Source organism: Mesoplodon mirus (genome assembly GCF_964341445.2).
Source record: "Mesoplodon mirus genome assembly, chromosome: 5".
NCBI lineage: Eukaryota > Metazoa > Chordata > Mammalia > Artiodactyla > Ziphiidae > Mesoplodon > Mesoplodon mirus.
This window is the reverse complement of record NC_138980.1, coordinates 35131581-35157064: the sequence shown is the minus strand read 5'-3', so window position 1 is coordinate 35157064 and position 25484 is coordinate 35131581. Positions and strand designations below refer to the sequence as shown.

The 25484-nt window shown below is 45.6% G+C and overlaps 1 protein-coding gene and 1 pseudogene across 3 annotated transcripts; both read left to right on the top strand.

Moving 5' to 3' along the window:
* Positions 1 to 252: 252 nt before the first annotated feature.
* On the top strand, positions 253 to 1243 carry LOC309805740 (heterogeneous nuclear ribonucleoproteins A2/B1-like; annotated as a pseudogene). Its single transcript has one exon. The product of its transcript is annotated as a heterogeneous nuclear ribonucleoproteins A2/B1-like (transcript).
* A 2223-nt stretch (positions 1244 to 3466) lies between these two features.
* On the top strand, positions 3467 to 25163 carry LOC309805739 (zinc finger protein 77-like). Of its 2 annotated transcripts, none has more exons than XM_082623908.1 (4): positions 3467 to 3568; positions 14856 to 14982; positions 17073 to 17253; positions 17665 to 25163. In XM_082623908.1, exons 1-4 carry the CDS (start codon positions 3566 to 3568, stop codon positions 18770 to 18772), a joined length of 1419 nt encoding a protein of 472 aa, XP_082480034.1. In that variant the 5' UTR covers positions 3467 to 3565; the 3' UTR covers positions 18773 to 25163. The 2 variants fall into 2 exon arrangements, with proteins under 2 accessions (XP_082480034.1, XP_082480033.1); XM_082623907.1 differs by lacking the exon at positions 3467 to 3568 and adding an exon at positions 5806 to 5912.
* Positions 25164 to 25484: the final 321 nt, after the last annotated feature.

The following is a 25484-nucleotide window of genomic DNA, read 5'->3' as shown; positions in this document are numbered from 1 at the left end:
CCAACACCTGGCTCTATCCAACTGCCTGCAAACTCCAGTGCTGAACGCCTCAGGCCAAACAACCAGTAAGACAGGAATACAGGCACTAGCAACACAAGAAACAAATAGGTAAACTGGACCTTATCAAAAGTAAAATCTTTTGTGCATCCAAGGACACTATCAAGAGAGTGAAAAGACACCCCACAGAATGGGAGAACATATTGGGAATCATACATGTGATAAGGTTTTATTATCCAGAACACATTAAACAGCCTTGCATATCAATAATAAAAATGCAAACAACCCGGTTAAAAAATGGGAAAGGAGTTGAATAGACTTTTGTCCAAGAGTGATATACAAATGGCCAATAAACAGATGAAAATTTTCTCCGCATCGCTAATCATCAGGAAAATGCATGTCAAAACCACATGAGCTAACCACTTTGCACCTACTAGGATGGCTAGAATCATGGCCAGAAGTGTTGTCAAGGAGAAAATCAGCGGCGGCGGCTCTAGCGGCAGTAGCGGTAGCAACGGGTCCAGAGAGTGGAGGTGCTCCTAGAGCAGCGGCAGTTCTGACTACAGCGCCGGGACGAGTCCGGTTCGTGTTCGTCCGCGGAGATCTCTCTCATCTCGCTCGGCTGCGGGAAATCGGGCTGAAGCGAGTGAGTCCGCGATGGAGAGAGGAAAGGAACAAATCCGTAAACTATTGGTGGCCTGAGCTTTGAAACGACAGAAGAAAGTTTGAAGAAGTACTACGAACAATGGGGGAAAACTTACAGATTGTGTGGTAATGAGGGATCCTGCAAGCAAAAGATCAAGAGGATTTGGTTTTGTAACTTTTTCATCCATGGCTGAGATTGGTGCTGCCATGGCTGCCAGACCTCGTTCAACGGATGGGAGAGCGGTTGAGCCAAAACATGCTGTTTGCAAGAGGGGAATCTGGAAAGCCAGGGGCTCGTGTCACTGTGAAGAAGCTGTTTGTAGGTGAAATTAAAGAAGATGCTGAGGAACATTATCTTAGAGATTACTTTGAGGCATACGGACAAATTGATACCATTGAGATAATTGATAGGCAGTCTGGAAAGAAAAGAGGCTTTGGGTTTGTTACTTTTGATGAGCATGATCCTGTGGATAAGACTGTGTTGCAGAAATACCATACCATCAATGGTCATAATGCAGAAGTAAGAAAGGCTTTGTCTAGACAAGAAATGCAGGAAGTCCAAAGTTCTAGAAGTTCAAAAAGTTAAACATGAAATTAACCCTGTGAGCCAACATTTCCACTCCTTCCTATACTGAAACAGATGCTCAAATACGTGTACATGAATGCTGGTTGCAGCACTATTCACAATAGCCAAAAGGTGGAAATGTCCTAAATGTCCATCAGTGGCTGATGGAAATGTCCCGAATGTCCATCAGTGGCTGAATGGATAAACAAAGCATAACCTGTACATAGGATGAGAATAATAGTCATAAAAAGTAAGGGAAGCTCTGACACGTGCTGCAACATGAATGAAACCTTGAAAATATGCTGAGGAAAAAAGCCAGACACAAAAGACCAATATTGTATGATTTCATTTAGGTATATAAAATGTCCAGACTAGGTAAATCCAAATACAGAAAAAAAAATTTTTTTAAAGAATTTTTTTGGCCATGGCTTGCAGCTTATGGGATCTTAGTTCCCCCACCAGGGATTGAACCCAGGCCCTCAGCAGTGAAACTGAAGAGTCCTAACCACTGGACTGCCAGGGAATTCCCAGACAGAAAGTATTTTAGTGGTGACCAAGAGGTAGGGTTATCATGGCTATAATGGCCTTATACTTTGTTTTTAAACGAGTATACAGTTCACATACCATAACGTTCACACTTTTAAGTGTAAAACTCAGTGACTTTTTGTACATTGCACAGCTGTCCAACCATCACTATACAGTGTAAAAAAGGAAATATAACTTTTTACATTTCAAAATTCACAGAGACTGACTAAAAGCTGATCTGACATAAATTTCCCTGCAGTATAAAATGCACACCTGAGAACTGTGACATCTCAGTGGCTGTGCTGAGACCAGTCTTGCAGAGAGACTGGGGACTCAGGGTCTGACTTCCCATGGGGTAAAGCTCCCTGGGCCTTGGGTAGCTGACCTCAAGCCCCAGCGGTGGGAGCTTGGACTAAGGGCAGAGCCTCCTGCTGTTAAAGGTCACGCATGGACCAAGCCTGACCCTGCGTTGCACATGGTGGTGTCACTGAGTCTTTGTTCTTAAAGGGCAAGTTTCCACCATGACCTTGCCCTGGGCCATGCCCTGACACTGGAGATCACCAAGCTGATGAAATTTTCACCTATTGAGGTATGGGGAAGTTATTCGGGCTTATACATGATTTAACTCGAATTTTATGCTAACTAAAACGGCCTGTTTGTGGCCTATCAAACACATTGTCTGTATGCTTTAATTATTAAAGGGCACATTGACCAGAACAAAAGATGTCCGTGTTAAAAATAAAGACTAAATGTCTCCCTTCCTGGGACACCAATGCTGGTCCTCCTTCTATGATGACTCCCTTCCCAGGTGCCAAGGCCATAGCTACTCGTTGCCTCCTGCTGCAGCCTATGTACTGATCTGTTTGTTTTTTGGGTTTTTGTTGTTGTTGTTTGTTTGTTCTTGCCGTTTTTTAAAAAAATATTTACTTATTTGGCTGCACTGGGTCTTAGTTGCAGCACGCGAGATCTTCGTTGTGGTATGCGGGGTCTTTAGTTGTAGCATGTGGGATCTAGTTCCCTGACCAAGGGTTGAACCCACGCCCCCTGCACTAGGAGCACGAAGTCTTAACCAGTGGACCACCGGGGAAGTCCCTGATCTGTTCGTTTTTGAAACCCTGAAGGAATATTTCCTTGCCTTGTTTGCTGTTAAAGAGTTCTGACAAGATAGAAAACGGTGCTAAAAACCTTGCTTCTCCTGAGCAGGTCCTCTGAGTTATCTGAGAGGCCGTCTTAAGGGCTCTAGTCTTCAGTTTGGCTCAAAAGACTTTTCTATTCCTATTATAGATCGTTTATTTTTTATTTCCATCAACAAGCCCTATGACCCGTATTTTCTCATCTTCATTCCGGGTATGGAGCGATCCCCGGGGAAACTGAGTCTGGATTTCCAGGTGCAGGAGGAGGACACAGGGGAGCCACCGAGCAGATGCCACAGGGTGTGCCGCGCCCAGAGCCCGTTCTGCACGGAGCCCAATTCCCCGGCGGGCGGATCAGCCACGCGTGTCCCTGTGGCCTGTCATTCGGAGGCAGGGGCGGGGTCTGGTTGAATTGTCCAATCAGCGGCGACTGGGCGGGGTCCGGACAAACAGCAATCAGGATAGAGTGGGACTAGGAGGACTGTCCATCAGGGCAGGGGCGGCACAAGGATTACTGTCCAATCAGAGCCCGGGCCCCGGAGAGGGCGGGCGGCGTGCCCCTTCCCAGCCCGCGGAAGTTTTTCTGCGCTTGTACGAACTTGTCCTGCGCGGCTTCAGGTGTCGCGTCCCCGTCGGTCTCACCTGCCCAGGTCGGAGGGTCGCCCCGAGGACGCTTCGGAGAACCCGAAAGGAGGCACAGATGGTGAGTGCACCGCTCAGGGCCCTAACAGGGGAAAGGCTGGTTCGAACGGTCCGAAACTTGCCGAAAGCGACGGCCGGGCCAGGGTCTCCCCGCGTCCCACCCACCCCGGACTCCCGACCCGAGTCTCCCCCTCGGCCTCGGGGTGGGTACCCGGGATCCGGACCCGAGTCTCCCCCTCGGCCGCGGGCTGAGGACCTGCCGTGTTGCTCCGTCACTGCTCGGGGTCCGGGGCGTCCGGACTGAGTCTTTGGCCCCGTGGGGGTCGGAGGGAGGACAGGACTATTCCCGACGTGGGCCGTTAGGCGCTGGGGCGTGGGGGACCCGCCCTGGACCTGACAGATAAAGTCAAGCCCGGACTTGTCAAGGAGACTGTATTGCAAATACTGTTGCGATAGCGCCGAGGCTCGGATCTCGGAGATGTGCCAGCGTCTCCAGCCACACAGCAAAGGGCTTTTCTGTGTGAGGAGGGCAAGCAGGAGGGAAGTTGGGCGAGTGAGGGCGGTGCGCGGAGTGCGGGGCCAGCGTGGCTGGACTGGACAGGGCTCCCTGGGTCACCTGTTGTCTGGAGAAGCTGACCAGGGGCTTGTTCGGAACCTCAGTGTTGCTCAGACGTGGGGGCGACACCCCGTCCAGGAACCTGTGGGGAGAAGTCTGACGCTGTGGGGTAAGAAACAGGACACAGAGAACTTGGTCAAGCCCAAATGTATGGGCAGGAGGGCCGGATCTCCTGGTGTCAAAGATAAAATGTCAAAGTGGGGCTGGCCCCTGAATACATGCAGGGAGCATCACAGAGTGTCTTTGTATTCTGGGAACAGATTCACAGTGACCTTGCCCCCAGGCCGACCCCTGACTCAGGAGACCCCCAGGCGCTCCTGTCTCATGTGGAACAGTAATCGGTATTGAGCTTTATTTGGGGTCTTAGGAATTGCAACTTGGGGGACCCAGATTTGAGTTGGTGGAATACAATTTATGTTTTTGAGGCATAAGAAAGAAAATTTAAGCATAACATTACTCTCTGCCCTTATTGGGCCCTCCCTAATGTGCATTGTGCATCTGCATTATACATTAACCAGACCTTCTCAAAGGTAGGAATGTCTGCTCCACCAGAAAGATCAAATTTTTTTCCTCGTTCTTCCACCAGCAATGTAACTCCAAGATAACATACCTTTCCTAATCCTGTCAGGGGTCATGCTGATCTGCTGCAGATCTAGACTATGTATTTTTGGTGAACCTTATGCGAGATGTCATTGTGTCATTTTGATATATGCTCCTTTGTCTCAAAAATGTATATGATGGCCTTAGACTTCTAGTAAGTGGAACAGCCCTCTGAGTTTTACGAGAGACTGTCTCCTGGGTTATAATTCTCTCATAGGCTTAAACAAAATTTTCTATTTTCTCTTTTAGATCAACTATTCATTAATTTTTCATCAACAGCATAACACTGAAAGTGTTGTAGGGAGGAGAAAGAGTAACAGACTTATTAAAGGAAAAGCCACAGGGTTGTTAAAGTTGCCTGGCATGAATTATGATAGGCTGACACAGGGAATGAAATATTTGTCCTTAAGGAATAGGCTGTCACGAGTTATTTAGGGGAAGGGTCCAACAAGTATCTTGACTTTCTGGGTCATTGGGCAGATGTTCTGGATGCCTGTGTTAAGGCAGCAAGTGGTCAAAAGTTCAGATTCCATCTGGGCTGAGACCTGCATAAGGCCTACTTCCTCAGTGGCCTCCTGCCTTCATTTTAGAGCGCTTTCTTAGCAATACTGACTCCATTTTGATTTTCCTTTCACACCTGTCCCCTGCTGTCCTGGCTCCCGGACTTAGGGGGGCAGCCCTGGACAGGGGGCACTGAGGGGAACTGAGTGGCACATTTCTGTTCAGGAGAAGGGGACTGCAAGCTGTGGGCTGATGCTGTGTCTGTCTGGCCAGGAGTACATTCGGCTTAGAGTCCACCAGGGCAGCCAGGTCTGGCGCCCCATAGAAAGCCAGGCAGTAAAGGGCTGAAGCCAACCACCCGCACTTCCGCCCTGCTCCGTCACGTGACCTACAGCCCGCCCTTCGCTCAGAATCCAGGCCTGCACCCGATGTCAATCAGGGTCCAAGAAGGGGGTGTGCCTAGAGGCCCGTCCAATTAAGGTGCGAAGGCTTGGAGCCTCATCCAATCAGAGACGGGGGCGGGCGCATTCGCTTACGTGGTGACGTCGCTCTTAGCCGCCCGGGCGTTCCGTCGCACCTACTTCAGGGGGCCTCAGGTGTCCCGTCGCTGTCGCTCTAACCCGCCGGAGCTGTTGGGCTGCAGGGCCACGGGGAGGACGACCTGAATGCGCGGAGAGGGCCTGAAATGGTGAGTGCGTGGGGCTGACGCCGAGACCGGCTGGGGCTGGTTCGAATTGGCCGGAAGCGGCAGCAGGATAGGACTCACTGACGCCGGTCCGGACCCTAGTTTCCACCCTCGACCGCGTCGCGCGGTCCCGGGGTCCTGTCCGGTCCTCGCGTGGGGTCTTGGGTCCCAACTCGGGTCTCCGCCCTCGACCGCAACGTGGGATCCCGTGAGTTCCGACCCATTCCCTGTCCCGGTGGGTGTCTGAGCGAGGACGGGGCGAGCCCCCGGAGCGGGCGATCAGGCGCTGGGGTCCCGCCCTGGACCTGACAGATAATGTCAAGTCCAGGGTTGGTCAGGGAGAGTGTTTTGCAATTAATGTTGCGATAGGGCCGAGGCTCGGATCTCAGGGATGTGCCAGCATCTCCAATCACACTGGAAAGGGCTTTTCTCTTCTGTGAGAGGAGTGTGAGAGGAAGGCGGATTGACAGAACCAGAGGTCCTGTGGTCAGGGCGTCCTCGGCCCAGGTGAGAGGGGATTTGCTCTGCAGCTCAGTGATGCTCTGTTTGGGAGGTGTAGCGGGGAGTGACTCAGAGTCAGGGGCATTTGGGAAGAGAAGCCTGAGTAAAGTTTAGGTAAGAAATGGATGTTGAGCTTAAAAATAACAGTTATTTACTAGGAAAAATGGATTTATTTGGGAACAGCAAAAAATTGCAATTCGGGACAGGCAGAGTATAGCAAAAGCCATAGGCAACTCCAACAGACTTACTTATTGGAGAAAAAGGAGGGAGTTGGGAGGGGTTGTACTGATGTAAAGTCCGTCGAGAGATGGAGAATTCAGGATGATGCTGGTTTCTCATTGGCTAGTTGCTGGGGTAGCCAGTTTCTTGAGAAGATGCAATGTATGTACATCTTTTTCTGTTGGGGCCTGTAATTGTTGATTCTTTGGTGTTTTCAGGTTTTCTGTTGGGGACTGTAATTGACACTTCTTCCTGTAATTGATGTCAAGTGGTACTGGGTGAGGCTCTCCCTTCTGCACCCACCCCCACTTCTTTTTAGTACGTTTTCTCTTTTTTAATTTTCACAAGGGCTGTTGAGAACACTTGGTCAACGCTGTGGCATTAAAAAAATTACAAACTTTACAACAACAGACCTTTATTCAAATGAGTTCCTGGAGGGAGAGAAGGGTCTGTTGCACCAGGCACAGGGGGCTCTGCAGGATGGGAGACATGTGAACCTAAGATCTGCAGGTGTCTCAAGAGTTGGACAAAGAGAGTTTTTCTCTTATACAGAGGAGTAAACACCACCAGGAGGGACCAGGTGAGATGCTCAGATAGCAGATCCCTGAGGCCAGCCTGTCCTTAGGGGTCTGTCGGCTGGCTGCGGTGAGGCCTGGTCAGGGGGAAGGAGAGGAGCTGAACCAAAGTTTGGCCAACAAGCATTTGTTCTGCTTGGTCAGTGGGGGGAACCGTTCTGCTAATCACTGATGAGGTGGAGACGGGGCTTTGAGGGGACTGCGTCTGGCCTTGTCCTGGATAAACAGGGGCCTCCGTGTGAGTCTTATCTGAGTCAGGTGGGGCACGGGGGCGGTTTCTTGAAGCCTGCCATCTTCCAAACCACCAAAAGGTGGGGCGTCCTTTCACCTTCCGTCGAAGTTTCCAGGAGCACAGGGCTCAGGGAGGGTTCACCATCGTCCCCTGACACCTGTGAGCTGCCTCCTCCGGGTCCAGCTCAGCACTAATAGCTTCCCCTAATCCAGCTTCTGGTTTCAGCAAGTGTAAAATTCTGCATACTTTCTGCCTGGTTTCTTCTCCTTAGTGAGGGTAGTAAGTATCTCAGGTCTTTGCCTTTTCCTGACAACTCGTGTTATTCCAGGCTTTTGGGCCTTAACCAGAGATGCCTCTGGGGAGAAGTGTCTCAGTACAGAAAATGTTTTCTCTTCCATTAGAATTGCAGGAAATGGGACTTCCCTGGTGGCACAGTGGTTAAGAATCCGCCTGCCAATGCAGGGGACACGGGTTCAAGCCCTGGTCCGGGAAGATCCCATGTGCCGTGGAGCAACTAAGCCTGTGCGCCACAACTGCTCAGCCCGCGAGCCACAACTACTGAAGCTCGCATGCCTAGAGTCTGTGTTCCGCAACGAGAAGTCACCGCAATGAGAAGCCCGCGCGCCGCAATGTAGAGTAGCCCCCGCTCGCTGCAATTAGAGAAAAGCCCACGCGCAGCAACGAAGACCCAACACAGCCAAAAATAAATAAATAAATTTATTTAAAAAAAAAAAGAAAAAAGAATTTCAGGAAATGCAGGCAGTCCCACCCCTTCATGTGAAATGAAGAGATGGATTAAAAAGATTCATAGAAATTGTAGTGCCTCTTCCATGAAGGGTACAGAGTTGTGACACTGTCTGATCCTGGTCCACTAACTGTTACTACCTGGTCAACAGAGGTTAGTGGAAATTCTGTGAAATGTGACCAGTGCTACTGAGACTTGCTCACTTCTTTTTAAATGAGTTACAGCTTGTCATCATGAGGATATTAGTGAACTGATGCCTGTCTTCTGAAAGTGGTGAGCAGTAACCAGTTGCTCAAACCATAAAGGTGCCCTAGAATTTCCCTCTCCTACATTATCCATGAACACAGGAGGAAGCAGTGATCCTGCAGGTTCTCATTTACACACTGAGACAGGGGTCTTCGTCTCATGTAAATGACTCACGGTGCCTGAAGCAGGTGCATCATCTGGGGCGGGGACAAGCTGAGCCTGTGAGGGAGGTGAAGGAAGGTGCCCTGGGGTCTTGCCCCGCCCCACCTCTCTACCCCACCCCCATTGCAGATGGCCTCCAGACCATAGAACCACCACAGAAGGAGCTGTTGATGGCACGAGCATGGGGCAGGGCATCCAGCTCCAGAAGTGCTGGGGGCGGTTTGTCCTCTGAGGTTGTGCTGCCCTTGGCTATCTCCCGACCTTTGCTTTTGGCCTCATTCAATGAGTTGGTGGATTGAGTGTGATGTGTGCACCCTGAGTGAGTCTGTGAAGGTCAGACGTGGGGAAGACTCCTTGGGCTCCACTGCTGTTGAGAGGGTCGATGAATTAGAGAGTTTCTCTGGGTCAGAACTTCAACTTGAGAGTTTCCTCCTGGGTGAGAATTGAGGCCCAGAGGAGGGGGCATTCCTACACTTAGGTGGAGCTCAGTCCTTCCCCCTGCCCTGGGGGTACCCATCCAGCTCGGATGGCTTTGACCTTCTGACTTGGGGTTTCCTTGTGCACTGTGGGCAGCAGGCTGCTGATCTGAGTGGCTCACACTTGGCTGCTCTTCCCTTTTGTGTCCTCCTCGATACAGTGTTCTGCCCTGTGACTCAGTGTGCAAGCATGTAAGACATTTTTGTTCCATTACTTGAAAGTGTAGGGTTGTTTGGTTTTTATAGATTTCACCAATTTTATATGTATGTGTATGTGTGTGTGTACAGCTTTATCATGTGTATATGTGTATAGCCATCACCACAATCAAGATACAGCACTATTCTGTCACTACAAAGATAGGTCCTGCTATCCCTTTATAGTCACACAAACCCCACTTCCTTCTTCCCCTCACCTCTAACTTCTGACAACCACTCATCTGGTCTTCATTTTTATAATTCTTCTAGTAGTTTTTTAAAATTTTATTTGGTTGCACTGGGTCTTAGTTGCAGCAGGCAGGCTCCTTAGTTGTGGCATGCGAACTCTTAGTTGCGGCATGAATGTGGGATCTAGTTCCCTGACCAGGGATTGAACCCGGGCCCCCTGCATTGGGAGCACGGAGTCCTATCCACTGCGCCACCAGGGAAGTCCCTCTTCTAGTAATTTTCTATTGCATACTTTTTTCTTTTTTTTTTGCGTTACGTGGCCTCTCACTGTTGTGGCCTCTCCCGTTGCGGAGCACAGGCTCCGGACGTGCAGGCTCAGCGGCCATGGCTCACGGGCCCAGCCGCTCTGCGGCATGTGGGATCTTCCCGGACCGGGGCATGAACCCGTGTCCCCTGCATCGGCAGGTGGATTCTCAACCACTGCGCCACCAGGGAAGCCGTATTGCATACTTTTTTCCACTCTTCCTGGGACTCCAGTGATACTAATGTTTTATCTTTTGTGTTTGTCCCACAGGTCACTAAGGCTCTTTCACTTTTTTTTTGGTCTATTTTCTCTCTGTTGTTCAGATTGGGTAAATTCTGATGTTCTACCTTCAAGTTGACTGATTCTTTCCTCTGTCATATTCATTTTGTATTGAAACCATCCAGTTTTTTAATTCAGTTATTGTATTTTTCAGTTCTAAAATATCCATTGGTTCTTCTTTGTATCTTTTTTTCCTTTGCTGAGACTTTCAATTTTTTATTTGTTTCAGGTGTGTTTGTAATTACTGAAGTATTTTTCAGTGGCTTTAAAATCCTTGTCAGATAATTCATGTGTGATTTTGGTGTTGGTGTCTGTTGATCGTCGTTTTTTGTTTGTTTTATTATTATTTGGCTGCGTCGGGTCTTAGTTGTGGCACACGGATCTTCGTTGCGGCACGTGGGCTCTTCCTTGTGGCACGCGGGCTTATTTGCCCTGCGGCATGTGGGATCTTAGTTCCCCCACTAGGGATCCAACCCGCGTCCTCTGCATTAGAAGCCAGATTCTTTACCACTGGACCACCAGGGAAGTCCCTTGCATTTCAGTTTTTGTTGCACTTTGCAGATACTGTGATGTTTGCAAATTGAAGGTGTTGTACAACTCTGCATCTGAGCAAGTCTGTGGGTGCCATTTTCAAAGAGTATTTGCTCATTGATGGTCAGCATTTTTTAGCAATAGTGTTTTTTAATGTATGTACAAGGTTTTTTAGACATAAGTCTATTGAACACTTAAAAGACTGTGACTTTTACCTGTACAGGGAAGCCAAGAAATTGGTGTAATTCACTTTATTGCAATATTTCCTTTATTGTGGTGCTCTGGAATTAAACCCACAGTGTTGCCAAGGCCTGCATGTATTTTTTTCCTGGTAAAATGATGCCATTAGTTTCCTCTGTTAATGATTTTAAAACTCAAGCATGTACTGCAGATCAGCATTAGAGAGATTTCTATGTCTATTATTACCAAGAGATCAGGGTGAGAAATACATTTGGATATTTGAAAAGACTCTCTGAGCAGAAACAAGACTTGAAATGTGGTTTTATGATAAACCATTCAGAAGACCTCAGTCATGCAATACTAAAAAGACAGAACAAAAGATAAACAGGCACTAAGCTCATTGTCTCCAGCACATGACACGTGACATATTAAGACATCTTTTGCTCCCATCCTGGTATATGCAGCAGAGAGACAGGCTTTAAATGGGAACCAGCACTTCTGCTCAAATGCATTGGGCAGATTTGTTTTTTATATTCTCCCATTCCACACACCCTGAAAGCTCTCATGATGAAGCACTTCTTGACCCAGAGCAACCCAGTGGTGTACACAGATATCTGTTTAGTAAAGAGGAGCAGTTCCCCGTTGAACAGTAGGAAGGAATGAAAAGAAGATTATGTAAAAAAGTTCCAAGACTGGTATTTCAGTTGCTCTCAAGAAATTTATGCTTCAGTGATAAGGAGATAGACGAGATGAAGACTTAACTAAAGATGAGATTCTGTTAATATGGATCCTGCAGGGGAATAATTGTTCATCGGTATTTTGCTCCATTGGGATGAGAGTTTGAAAAGCACTTCATATGCCTTAAAAAAAGTCATGTTTACTAAAAGAAGATCATTTAACTTAATACTAATTATTTATTATTTCCCATATTTGTCCATTTTCTTTTTTTTTTTAATAGTGTTTATTTTTACTTGTTGACAGTTTGCTTTATTTATTTTTGGCTGTGTTGGGTCTTCGTTTCTGTGCGAGGGCTTTCTCTAGTTGTGGCGAGCGGGGGCCACTCTTCATCGCGGTGCGCGGGCCTCTCACTATCGTGGCCTCTCTTGTTGCGGAGCACAGGCTCCAGACGCGCAGACTCAGTAATTTTGGCTTACGGGCCCAGCCGCTCCGCGGCATGTGGGATCTTCCCAGATCGGGGCACGAACCCGTGTCCCCTGCATCGGCAGGCAGACTCTCAACCACTGCACCACCAGGGAAGCCCCCTCCATTTTCAAAGCTCAACAGGCTCCATAAAGTACACTGAAGAGTGACCTGTTCACCTGTTATTAAGGCAGGTGCATGGAAATAGTGTACTAGAACTACATCTTTCATGAACTGTGAGCTTGCAACATTTTCCCCCCAAGAATGGTATCAAAAATTGTGCTTTGTGGAAACCTCCCTCCATACTAGGAAAGACTATGAAAGATTTTGAGCCCGGTTCCTTTTTGAAAAGACAGTCTTTCCTCATCTCCAAGACTGAGCATCATTCATCATCTTTAGGGCCAGTCATGTTTAAAGGCTTCACATCCACTCAGCCCATCCTCAGGAGCTGCTTCTTGCCGAGCCGCGTTATCTGCCAGCTCTTCATTCTGGGCTTTTGAAAGTGGTTATTTTTTGTCTTTTTTCTTTCTCGATGGGGCCGTTTTAGGAGTTTCAACAAGGATGATCAGGTGTATGGATGGTGCAGGGTATTGGGAGGACTCTTCTCCAGGAGCTGCCCTTGGTGGGTGGAAACAGCCTGTAGGTGATGGCAGTTCCAAGCTGAACGTGACTGGCCCACTCTGCTTTCAGCTCACACATGGTGGAATGTGCGGCGTTACTTCTCTCCAGGATATCTCTGTTAAGGCAGTTTGGGGAATCACCATTTTCAGCCTGTAGTCTTGAAAGAAAACCAGACTGAATTTTCGTCTCTTGTAGAAATAGAACATCATGCATCAAGTTCCATCTCTGGACACTTGTTGCATCCTTGACAATTGATTTGTGATATCTCCTCAACCTACTGGATCTCTGAAACGTTTGTAATTTTGTTCCTTAAGCAATTCATATTCTTTTATTTGCCCAAGTTCTGGTGCTTTTGAATAAAATTGCCATTAGATTGAGAAGAACATGTTTTTAGCTAGTCTGAATCTTTTTTTTTTTTTTTGGCAGTACGCGGGCCTCTCACTGCTGTGGCCTCTCGCATTGTGGAGCTCCGCAACGGGAAAGGCCACAGCAGTGAGAGGCCCGCGTACCGCCAAAAAAAAAAAAGTGTTAGAATGTTTACTGGATTGTGCAACCGTCCTGATATTCTAATTTTAGATATTTTTATCACTCAAAAGAACTTGTACCTGCTGGCAGTCACCTCTCATTCCAAGCCTCCGCCCGCCCTTGGTCTAGGCAGCTTATTAATCTAATTTCTGTCTTTATAGATTTGTTCATTCTGTACACTTCACATAAATGATATGATACTGCCTGTGGGCTTTTGTGAATCCTGTTAATGTTTTTAAAGTTCATTGATTTTGTGTCATGGATTAATACTTCATTCCTCTTGTTGCAAATAATATTCCGTTGTGAGATTACTGTGTTTGCTTATCCAAATCAGGTGATAACCTTTTGAGTTGTTTCCACTTTTTGGCTGTCATGAATCATGCTGCTGTAAACATCTGTGTATTACTTTTGGGGTTTTTAAAAATATTTATTTATTTATTTGGCTACATCAGGTCTTAGTTGTGGCACGTGGGATCTTCTTCGTTGCAGCGCACGGACTTAGTTTCCCCGTGGTGTGTGGGATCTTAGTTCCCCGACCAGGGGTCGAGCCTGCGTCCCCTGCATTGGAAGGCAGATTCTTAACCACTGGAGCACCAGGGAAGTCCCTGTGTATTAGTTTTTGTGTGGGTGTTTGCTTTCGCTTCTCTTGGGTAGGTAGATACCTAGGGTGGAATTGCTGTGTTACATGGTGACACTGTGTTTATCATTTTGAGGATCTGCTGGACTGTCTTCCAAAGTGGCTTCATTTTACCTTCCCACCAGCAGTTTGTAAGGTTCCAACTTTCCCACATCCTCGCCAGCATCTATTTGTCTGTCTTATAGCCTTCTTAGTGGGTAGGAAGAGGTATCTGCTTGTAGTTTTCATTTGCATTTCCCTGATGACTGATGTCCCATATTTTCAGGTGTGTGATTAGCAAACCCCAGCTGCAGCCCCGGTGAGGTAGCTTTGCCTTCTTTGTAGCTGATGTAGTGGAATATTTTATCATTTCAATTTTCGGAATATATTTTAAATTAAAATTCTAATTGATAAAGATAGTTTGCTTTATATTTCAAGGGTGTAGAGTCATACCATATTGTCCTAAAAACATTAATTCGGTGATTTTTCTCTGTGTTAAAGTCATCTTTGGCTCTAATGCCATCAGATCCTTCTATGACTCTTCCTCGTGGGGCATTATTCTTGATTTCTTGCTTATTTATCTGAGAGGCGCTGCTGGCTTGATAGATCCCTTAGGAACCAGGGCTCCTCTTACCCCACAGGTGTCCCAGGCCCTGGGCCCTGGCCTGCGTCTGTGCCCTCGGTGTCCACCTCATCCTGGCAGGGGGTTTGTACCTCTACCTCTGTTGGATATGAGGGGACTGGCCCAGGCTTTTACATGCTGTTCAGTCCAGGCGAGAGTTGTTCAGATTCAGCAGCCCTGGAAAATCAGTGTTCACGACCTCCTGATAGTCTGCTCCGGTTCTAGGAGGTTCAAGGAAATAACTTATGAGCAGGCCAAGTGTCCATTTCCATGTCATCTGAATGATGATTTCATTTTCAGTATGTGTCATACCTCACAGTCTGCTCTATCTCAGTAAAAACCGTTCTTTTTCATTATGTGTGCATGAGTGTTTATCAGGTATTGCTGTTACACTTTGTTTCAGTGTCCAGCACTTACCATCACTGAGTAAAGTGCATTTGATTGGCTTGTGTGTGTTCATTTCCCACAAGAGTGTAAGCTCAGGAGTCCTAGGAATTGAGTCCGGTTCCCGACTGTCGGCCTCCCCATCCTCCCACACACGGGGGTGAAGAGGGAGCCTTGCTGACACGGAACCTGTGGCTGTTTCAGGACTCGGTGGTCTTTGAGGACGTGGCTGTGAACTTCACCGCAGAGGAGTGGGCTTTGCTGGACCCGGCTCAGAGGAAGCTCTACAGAGACGTGATGCTGGAGACCTTCAGGAACCTGGCCTCCGTGGGTGAGGACGGCTTCCTCCCTGCACTTAGTCTTTAGGGAACAAATATTTCTTACAATGTTCTTTCTTACTGGAACCAAGGAATAGGAATATGTTGAAAAACAGGCAGACGTGGTCCCCACCTTTATAGAACCTACCTAGAGTCAAATAGCTTTTCCATGACCATAAATATTTCTATATTGAATTGATTTTTATCACTCTTGATCAGAATCCTGAGACTCCCTAATTGTATAAACGTGAGCGTGGTCTCCAGTGTCACTTTGGGGCAGTGAGAGCGGCGTTACGGTTTTCACCCTGTGAAAGTTACACTGCGATCAGTACACATTTGACATGAGAATCTTGCTGCACTTAAACCCAAACTCACCCATCCTCAGTGACATGAGGACCAGAGAATCGGCCCATTTCATGGAGGGCTTGTTGTCCTCCATCCTCCCCCTGAGAAGCTTTTCTCCACGAGCAGGACAGCAGCCACGCACCACCCCATCTCCCAGTGGCAGCTGGGTCAGTGGAGATAGGCTTCCCCTAGGGCCTCTGTGCCTGCAATCACCAGGAGGGCACACCTCTCGGGAGGAGCAGGTTCTGGATCAGGGAGAGATATTTGGACATACCTGTTAGAAACATGACTCTGTCTTTGAGAAGGTGATGTTTGTCATTAACCTGGCTTCCCTGTTGGACTTTTCATCCATCTTTGCCCACTTGGGAAGTCTTTCTGTAGCTCCTCTTACGAAGGGAGCATTTGGGAGTGTGCATTTTGCCCAGTTCCTGCCTGCTTTGCTTCTGTGAAGTATCTCTTCTGAAGTATTTCTTAGTGAACAGTCTGCCATTTTGACTCATTTTCCCTATGATGGCTAAAGTTCCAAATAGCTGAGGTCCTCAAGAGTTTTTCTTTGTGTGTGTGTTAATTTTGGTTTGGACCCAATTCCAACGTGTGTGTGGGTGTGTGGGTATTAATTTTGGTTTGGACCCAATTCCAATGTGTGTGTGTGTGTGTGTGTGTGTGCGCGTGCACATGTGTTAAGGCACCTCACACCAACAAACAATTATTGGACCAGCAGCACATCATAGAATTCAACTCAATCCTGACATCATCTACCCAGTGATAGCCACAGATTCCACAGCTTAAGGGTTCAGTCCTTCAAGACTTACTCCATATTCCCCCACTTCAGATGCCAATCTCAAGTCCAGGTTTCTACCTGTCCTCCTGACCAACTGGCTATAAATCAGAGGTTCCCATGACCCTCTCCTTGGGTTCAACTAATTTATTAGTTTAGCTCACAGAACTCAGAGAAACATACTACTTACTAGATCACAGGTTCATTTTAAAAGGATATAATTCAGGAACAACCAGATGTAAGAGATGCATAGGGTAAGATTTTGAAAAGGAGTTTCTGCACCTCTCCATGTGCCAGTCTCCCCACATCTCCACTTGTTCATCAACCCGGAAGCTCTCTGAACTGTTTTTTCGTGCCTTCATTACATAGGCATGGTTGATGAAATCATTGGCCATTGGCAGTGGATTTGATCTCTAGCCCCTCCCCCATCCCCAGAGGTGTTGGGGCGTCTGGGGGTGTGGGTGGGACTGAAAGTTTCAACCCTTTAATCACATGGTGTCTCCACTGGCAACCAGCCCCCATACTTCAGTTCTTTCCAACAATTTCTTTCATTAATATAAACCCAGTTGGGATGGAAAGAGCTTTTTATGAATAACAAGACACCTATTTCACCTTTCTGATCCTGAAGCGTTTTCTGGAAATGAGCACAAGAGACCACATATTATTCCATTGCTTTTACTGCTCAGGAAATTCCAAGGGCTTTAGGATCCCCGAGCAGGAAACTGTGGATAAGGACCCGATTTATCTGACAAATATATGTTGGTCATCTGAATGACCAATTATATATATATATATATATATATATATATATATATATATTTCTGATAAATCACAATATCACACATCTTCCTTCCTTCCTTTATAAAATTATTTTACATTTTTGAATTAGTCTATGGAAAGAAATCTACATGTGGTCTCTTTTCTTTCCTTTATCTCACCATTTCTTTCCCATGGATTTAATTATGTTACCAATTATTGCAGGTTCTTGCTCTCAAGTTAAAACCAGTAGATCAAGTGCTCATTGGGATATTTTGGAGACTGGACTATGCAGTGAAGAGAAAGTAGTAAGATTCACAAGAAATGATTCCAGGTCTTTTTTGGGAGAAAACTGGGCATTTCATAACATGCAAGATCAGCATCTAACTCAGGAGAGGCATTTGAGGTGAGTGGCACTCCCACAAGGGGAAGGGGAATCTCGGCAGAGTATTAGACTCACTTGAAATTAAAGAAAAAGTGTAAACTTAGCTAAACAATTTTCTATTCACAGAATTCTTACAAAACTACTTTTATAAATGTGATGTAGATATGGAGCTCCTAAAACTTAATTCAGTAGGAAACACTGGTCAGGAAACCTCGTACGTAAAAAACACTGAAAGTTACGGCTCTGCTTGAGCCCTCAGCTGGAGCATTAAACTTGTTGCACTTTGTCACAATGCAGAGAGTGCTGAAAACATGCCCATTCATTGAAAATGGCAAATGTGTAGTCAAAATAATAATGAATAACCATCAACAAATCACTAATTAATCACTTATAATCATTAATCCCTAATACTGTGCTTCCTATTTTGAACAGAAATAATTTGGTGGAGAGTCTCTGTGAAGGTAAAGAAGGTCATCAATGTCTAGAATCCCTGAACCAGATTATAGATCTTACTGTGTATAAGAGTTATCGGACTGGAATTCAGCCCCATCAATGCATTAAGTGTGGAAAAGCCTTCAGGGATGATTCTTTCCAGAAGAATCAGCAAAGATCTCACCCTGGACACAGACATTATCCATGTGAAGAATGTGGGCAAGCCTGCAGCTGTATCTCGTGCCTAAGCCCTCCCAGGGGAACAGACATTGTAGAGAAACGTGATAAACATCAGGATGCTGGGAGAGCATCTAAGAGGTGTGTGAAGAGTGGCAGTAGCAAACAGTCTTTGGAGTGTGAGAAGTCTGGAAAAGCTCTCACCTGTCCCTCATCTTTTCAGGAACATGAGAGAAGTCATTATGGACAGAAAATCCACATGTGTCAAGTATGTGGGAAATGCTTCAGTTATTATTGCCAACTTGCACGGCATGTGAGAACTCACACTGGAGAGAAACCCTATGAATGTAAAGAATGTGGAAAGGCTTTCACTCGCATCTCACACTTCCGAGAACATGTGAGAATGCACACTGGAGAGAAACCCTATGAATGTAAGCAGTGTGGCAAAGCTTTCAGTTGGTGCACTTACCTTCGAGAACACATGAGAACACACAGTGGAGAAAAACCCTATGAATGTAAGCAGTGCGGCAAAGCCTTCCCCTATCTCAAATCCCTGCAAGGACATGTGAGGATCCACACTGGAGAGAAACCTTATGTGTGTAAGGAATGTGGGAAATCCTACAGTTGTCCCAAATACTTTAGAAAACATGTGAAAACACACAGCGGAGTAAAACCCTATGAATGTACAGAATGTGTGAAAGCATTCATTACTTCCTCATCCCTTCGAGAACATATGAAAACACACAGTGAAGAGAAGCCCTATCAGTGTCAGCAGTGTGGGAAAGCCTTCAGGTATCCCAGATCCCTGCAAGGACACATGCTAACCCACAGTGAAGGGAAGCCATATGAATGTCAGCAGTGTGAAAAAGCCTATAGGTGTCTCATATCCCTGCAAAGACACATGAAGACACACACTGGCGAAAAATTCTGAATAGAAAAACTATGGGAAAGCCTTCATTCTCCCTTAAAATCTTATAAATGGAGCAGTCACAGGAGAGAAACATTATGAATGGAAAGAATGTGGGGAAACCTTCAGCACTTCACTTATTTTATACTTGAAAACTCAGGGTAGACAGAAATTTTTTTAATGGAAATAAGTATTATTTTTCCTTTTAAGTGCCTCATCCTGAATAGGGATCCCAGTGTATTAGTTTCTAGCTCATGTTAACTGATCTGAACACTTAAGATAATAACCATGCCTCTATGTTCCCATCAAATTTACTACTTATGTTTTGTTATCTTGGACTTTAAATAGTTATACAGTCAAATAATACTTGTCTCAATTCCATTACAATGTCTTTTGAACCCAGAGTGAAAGTCTTTTTGGTTTGTGGTTTTTTTCATGTGCAACATGGTATGAGTTTAGATGAAAAAATTTTTTAATGAATTTATTTATTTTATTTATTTTCGGCTGCGTTGGGTCTTCGTTGCTGCGCAGAGGCTTTCTCTAGTTGCGGCGAGCGGGGGCTACTCTTCGTTGCAGTGCGTGGGCTTCTCGTTGCGGTGGCTTCTCATCGCACAGCATGGGCTCTAGGCGCACAGGCTTCAGTAGCTGTGGCTTGTGAGCTCTAGAGTGCAGGCTCAGTAGTTGTGGCGCACAGGCTTAGTTGCTCCACGGCATGTGGGATCTTCCCTGACTAGGGCTCGAACCTGTGTCCCCTGCGTTGCCAAGAGAATTCTTAAGCACTACGCCACCAGGGAAGCCCCTAGATGAAAATATTTTTTTTTTTCTTTTTTTTTTTTTTTTTTTTTTTTGCGGTATGCGGGCCTCTCACTGTTGTGGCCTCCCCCGTTGGGGAGCACAGGCTCTGGATGCGCAGGCTCAGCGTCCATGGCTCACGGGCCCAGCCGCTCCGCGGCATATGGGATCCTCCCAGACCGGGGCACGAACCCGTATCCCCTGCATCGGCAGGCGGACTCTCAACCACTGCGCCACCAGGGAGGCCCATGAAAATATTTTTGATTCTTACTTTGCCTTATATTCCTAATATGTAATCATGATGTGAGACCTGTGTTGTTGAAATGTCTTTTCTGGTTCCTGAATGATATTGGAATTTTCTGACTCAGTATTTAAGCTGCCCTTAGTTTATATTACTGAAAGGTGTGTCTTCCATGTTTGTTGCTAGTGGATACCATATTTGTGTTCCTCACAGAAATTAGTAATTGTGGGAGGTCTTGGAAGACCTTCTGTCTCATCTGATTATGTTTATTAACTTGGCCTCTCTTCATTGTCCATGATCTTGGGTGGAAATTGCACACGAAACATTGAGTTAAGAAGAGCGACTTGTTGGTGTGAAGTTGAAAGCTACTATCCAGATGGTTCTACTGAATTTTGTTGTCAGCTTGGGCAAGGTGGCAAGCTATATATACCAGAGTCCTTTTGTTAGTGGTTCTGAGTTAAAGTGTAGGGAAGGAAAAGATGCGTGAGGTCCAGGGCTTCCCTGGTGGTGCAGTGGTTAAGAATCCACCTGCCAATGCAGGGAACACGGGTTCTAGGCCTGGTCCAGGAAGATCCCACATGCCACGGAGCAACTAAGCCCGTGCACCACAACTACTGAGCCTGCGCTCTAGAGCCCGTGAGCCACAGCTACTGAAGCCCGCGCACCTAGAGCCTGTGCTCTGCAACAAGAGAAGCCACTGCAGTGAGAAGCCCCTGCACCACAATGAAGAGTAGCCCCCACTCGCCGCAACTAGAGAAAGCCTGCGTGCAGCAACGAAGACCCAATGCAAACAAACAAACAAACAAACAAACAAAAGATGTGTGAGGTCCAGAAAACAGAAGTGAGGAAGCCATGATTCTCGGGTCTTCTGTACCATTAGGAGATGGAGATGCGTGGCAACCTGGTAGGCCTGAATTCCAACACCATTTTCTGACTTCTGGCTCTGCCCATGTGGAACAGCCCCCAACCAGACACATGTTTGGCATTTGGGGACAATGAGAAACACAGGTATGGTACGAGGGAACCCTTTTGAGTTTGCTGTCTTTCTCATTGTCTCTGAGGGCCATGGGTAAGTTCCTCTTGGTTCAGATCTCCACTCTCTTCACATTGAGCTTCCCACTCTATTTGGCTTCTCAGTTTGTAATTTCCAGGTGTTTGGAAAATCCCAACCTTTTTTCTGTCCCAAGATCCACATGGGGACTGTTAGTGGCAGCTTGCAGTTCCCCAACCATGTGGAGCCCTGAGTCCACAGTCCCCATTTGTTGAGGTCTGCTGGGTCAGCCCTTTCCCTAGTCCAAGTTTCCACAGAAATTGCTGGTGGTGCACACAGGGCCTTTTCTTGGGAAGTCTGCAATAATTTCTAAGCCCCAGCCCTTGGTTCTGTTCCCAGTTTCCTTACTGGGATCTGCTGGTGGTTTAGTGTATAGTTCCCTATGTATTGGAATTTTCCCCCAGAGTCCACATGGGGAACTGCTGATGGCAACTGCAGTTCTCCATTTGTTAGGAATGAGTCCACAGGGCCCATCTGTGAGGTCTGGTGGTTTAATCCTGTCCCTGTCTCTAGTTCTCTGGTTGCTTCTGGTGTCCACAGCTCCATTTCCTTGGTTACCATTGGATGCTCTTAATGTGTGCATGAGGTAAAGGCTATTTGCTACATGGGAATTTCAGAAGCCATAGCCACAAAAGTTGGGCAAGGAATGCAAACTTCAATGCTGTTAAAGCACTTGGCACCTAACTCAGACACCCATGTTAGGTTAAGTTGGTTACAAAATGGGTTAGGTTGATACTGGGTCACCCTCAAGCCTCAAGAAGATTAATTTTCATGCAGTGAGGTACAGCGCAATACATCACACAACTTCCAACCCAGCATCATGTCCCTTTTAGGTATCAGATTGTCTCGAGAGACCCAAAAGCTTAGCTAAAAATACAAAAACAGTAATACAATGTGATCCTTAAAATCTACAGAGTCAAGTGTATCCCTTTCTGGCACACTTGTTTTTTTTTCATATCTAAGAACTGTGGTCCCAGAAGCTGTAGATATTTGTAGTAATGGCAAAATCTTGCTAAGCTTGTTTTGTTTCCTGAGAACTTGGCTTGGTAACTGTCATGTTGGGGGCCCCAAAACATGGCCAGACTGAAATGTGGGTTGCACCTAACCTAACAGACTAGGGTCCTACATAACTGCTGTCAGCCCCCAGGAGAATTGCAATGCCCATTAGAAGAACCTCTCTAATTGGATAAGATCATTTCAGAGGTGCACTCAAGAGTTCCCAAATGAAACAAACAGAATGGGATACTTACTTTAATTGGCACCCAGAAGCTCCCAAAAGGCTTCAAAATTCCAAAATTACCTTCATTAAAGTTTCCTTGCAACAAGCTAATTAAAAATTAATTATATAAAAGGCAACATAAAGTCCAACAAGTTAGCAGCCTCATATACACCCTCATACCTACCTACCTTGAAAGGAGGATCCCTCCCAGAGTTGATAAGAGTCAGAGATTTTCTGGTAAATTGCTGCATTATTCTCTTTAACAGCCTAGGGGAAACTAAAATTAAAATTAATTTAAAACTCTAGCCAAATTCTAGTAAAAATCAGAGCTACGCTGTCCACTTTCTACCCCACTCAGAACCTGCAGATGCGATCCTGGAAAAACTGGCAAAATCAGCTAAGGGTGAAAATTCTTATCATAGTCAGCACTCCCAAATCTCTGTACTGCCCAGTCGAGAGAGGGAAATAACATTTCACAGCTGTTCCTTTCCAAAATCCATACCAACTGGTTATTGGTCCTTTCTCTCCCAGGGATAGATTTGCTTCCTTGCATGTCTTGTTTTATGTCGTAGGAACTTGGCTGGGGGACTTCCGTTGGTGGCGCAGTGGTTAAGAATCTGCCTGCCAATGAAGGGGACACGGTTCGAGCCCTGGTCCGGGAAGACCCCACATGCCATGGAGCAACTAAGCCTGTGCGCCACAACTACTGAGCCTGCGCTCTAGAGCCCACGAACCACAACTACTGAGCCCACATGCCACAGCTACTGAAGCGCACGTGCTTAGGACCCATGCTCCACAACAAGAGAAGCCACCGTAATGAGAAGCCCACGCACTGCAACGAAGAGTGGCCCCTGCTCACCACAACTAGAGAAAACCCACACACAGCAATGAAAACCCAATGCAGCCAAAAGTAAATAAATAAATAAATAGGAAAAAGAAAAAGAACTTGGCTGGGCTTTCTGCTTTCCTGGGACATACAAGTTGATGGCGCTTTCTTTGGCTCTTTTGTGAGTGACTCTAGATATCGTGAAGATAATGTATTTTGTACCTCCTTGGGGACACTTCTTGAATCCAAGACGTTCAAATTGCCAAAAATATTCACTGCTTCTCCTGGCTGAAACCTGACACGACATTTGAAAGGACTTAATAACGTTAAACCAGAAATTTGGCCAGATTAGAAGCTGATATGCAGAGCCTGAAAGAAAAAACTTTCGTTAGGCCTTTTACCTTAAGTTAAATGTACCCATAGGGAAAGAAGAACATTCCAGCAAAGGTGGAGAGGTGGAGCAACGCATGATATCATTTACACTACAACCCAATTCTTTGAGGAACTGAGAGCAACTGTACTTATCTTACAAAAAAAAAAAAAAAAAAAAAACAGCTGTAGAGGCAATCCAATATCTATTTCTTTTTACCAATCGTAAAACCTTCCCTATTTATCTCAAAAAGCTTTTAAGTTATTGGTCTTAGGAAGCCAGAGTCCTTAGAGGAATTTATATCATTTCCCTGTGCCTTTGAGATAAAAAAATGTTAACTCCTAATCTAGGCCGTATGTTTAAAGTACAAACTTCAGGGATGTATTTGTAATGAGAAGTAAAAGGAAAGGGGGAAAGGTTATTTTCAACTTAGAAAAACAAGAAACCCTTAAAGTGTCTTCTAAGGTCTCTGTTTGGATCTGTGTGTGTATGTCTATGAATGTACATTAAAGATACAGTGTTTGTTTTTTTTTACCTCTGGATGCTATTGACAAAATTAATTTATATTGTAAAAGGAGCTCTATTTAATTGCCTTAAAGAAAATAAGCACTTATATAAATTAAATTCCCAGAAGTGTAGTGGAAACTAACCAAAATGCTTTTCAGGTTCACGTCATCTGGGAGAATATTCACTAGTGAAGCTAATTTGCATTTGTTGGTTTAATTAAAATAGGCATGTCTTTAGAGTTATCAGCATTAAATATAAAAATTAGAGGCAAGAGGGAGGGGATATGGGGATAAATGTATACATAAGCTGATTGACTTTGTTATACAGCAGCAACTAACACAACAATATAATGCAATTATACGTCAATAAAGATGTTAAAAATTTTTTTTACTTAAGTTTACCTAAAGTCAAATAACTTCACTTTATCTCACAAAATTTGTCAGGAAAAAAGATAATTTGATTTAATTAAATTTTCAAAACTAATCGAAACATAATAGTTGAAAACAAATAAATAGATTGCAAGATAAGAAGGTTTTAGGTGAATTTTCCAAAAGACTCCCCAAGTCTTTTGGTAACCTAGAATCTTAAAGTTTTCCTAAGTTAAATGATGATTTAAGTTAAATACATGGAATATCCAGATCATTTCCAAATAAGAAAAAATACTAAAACATTAGTTACTGAGCATAGGTTTATCCACTTTTTGCTTCCTTTTATGGAGGAATTAAAGATATTCCATTGGTAAAAATGAGAAATTTTCTATGGAACAGCACGTTTCTAGAAAGTATAAAAAGTTCTTGTAAGTCTGACAATTCTCCAAATGCTAATGTAAAGATAGTTGCTTCTTTGTTCTAATTGTTAAGAATTCTAATTAATACATGTAATTAAAACTACTGAAAATAATTAGGGAAATAATTCTATATTCAAGGAAAGTAAGATATGTTTTTTGTTTAGAAACAGTATGAGGTATGAGGGAAATGAAAGTGATTTTGTCCTAGGGGACTTCATTGGTGGTCCAGTGGTTAAGACTCCCTGCTTCCACTGCAGGGGGCATGAGTTCCATCCGTGATGGGGGAACTAAGATCCTGCATGCCGTGTGGCACGGCCAAAAAAAAAAGAGAAAAACAATTTTAAAAAAAGAGAAGGTGATTTTGTCCTAAAGTAAAGCTGGTTATTTCCAAGAGAAAGAAAACAAGTGGACATAGAAAATTACAGAAACTTTGTAAGAATGGAATCGGGGAAAATTTTTGTGTGTGATCAATAAATAAATATAAGAATTTTTTAAAATTAGCTTTAATATCAATAGTGTACTTATGTAAAACTGGGACTTCATTTAAATAACCAAGTTTGCTCAGAACTGTAATAGAGCGCTGCAGTGCGCAGCCCTTAGCGCTAGGCCGTTGCTACGAGCAGTTACCCGCCCCCCCCCCCGCACCCTGTTACCAGGCAACTGTTACCGGGAAACCATTAACGCGGGGAGGTTAGAGCCAGGTTAGAGGTCATGCTCAGCCATTGGTCGGTGCTGCAATGGGCCCCGCCCCAAGCGAGCAGCTGTCAATGAGCAACCGGTGGAGGGGCATCGAGCCAAGGGTCGCCGGAGTGGTGGTCGTCAGGTGGAGAGTGGGGTAAGAGGCAGATCCTGGCCTTCTCTCCGGGGCCCTCCAGCTCACCCGGCATCGGGTTGGCGGGTGAGCTGGGGGTCCCAGGGAACAGGCTGGGGGTGTGTCCTGCAG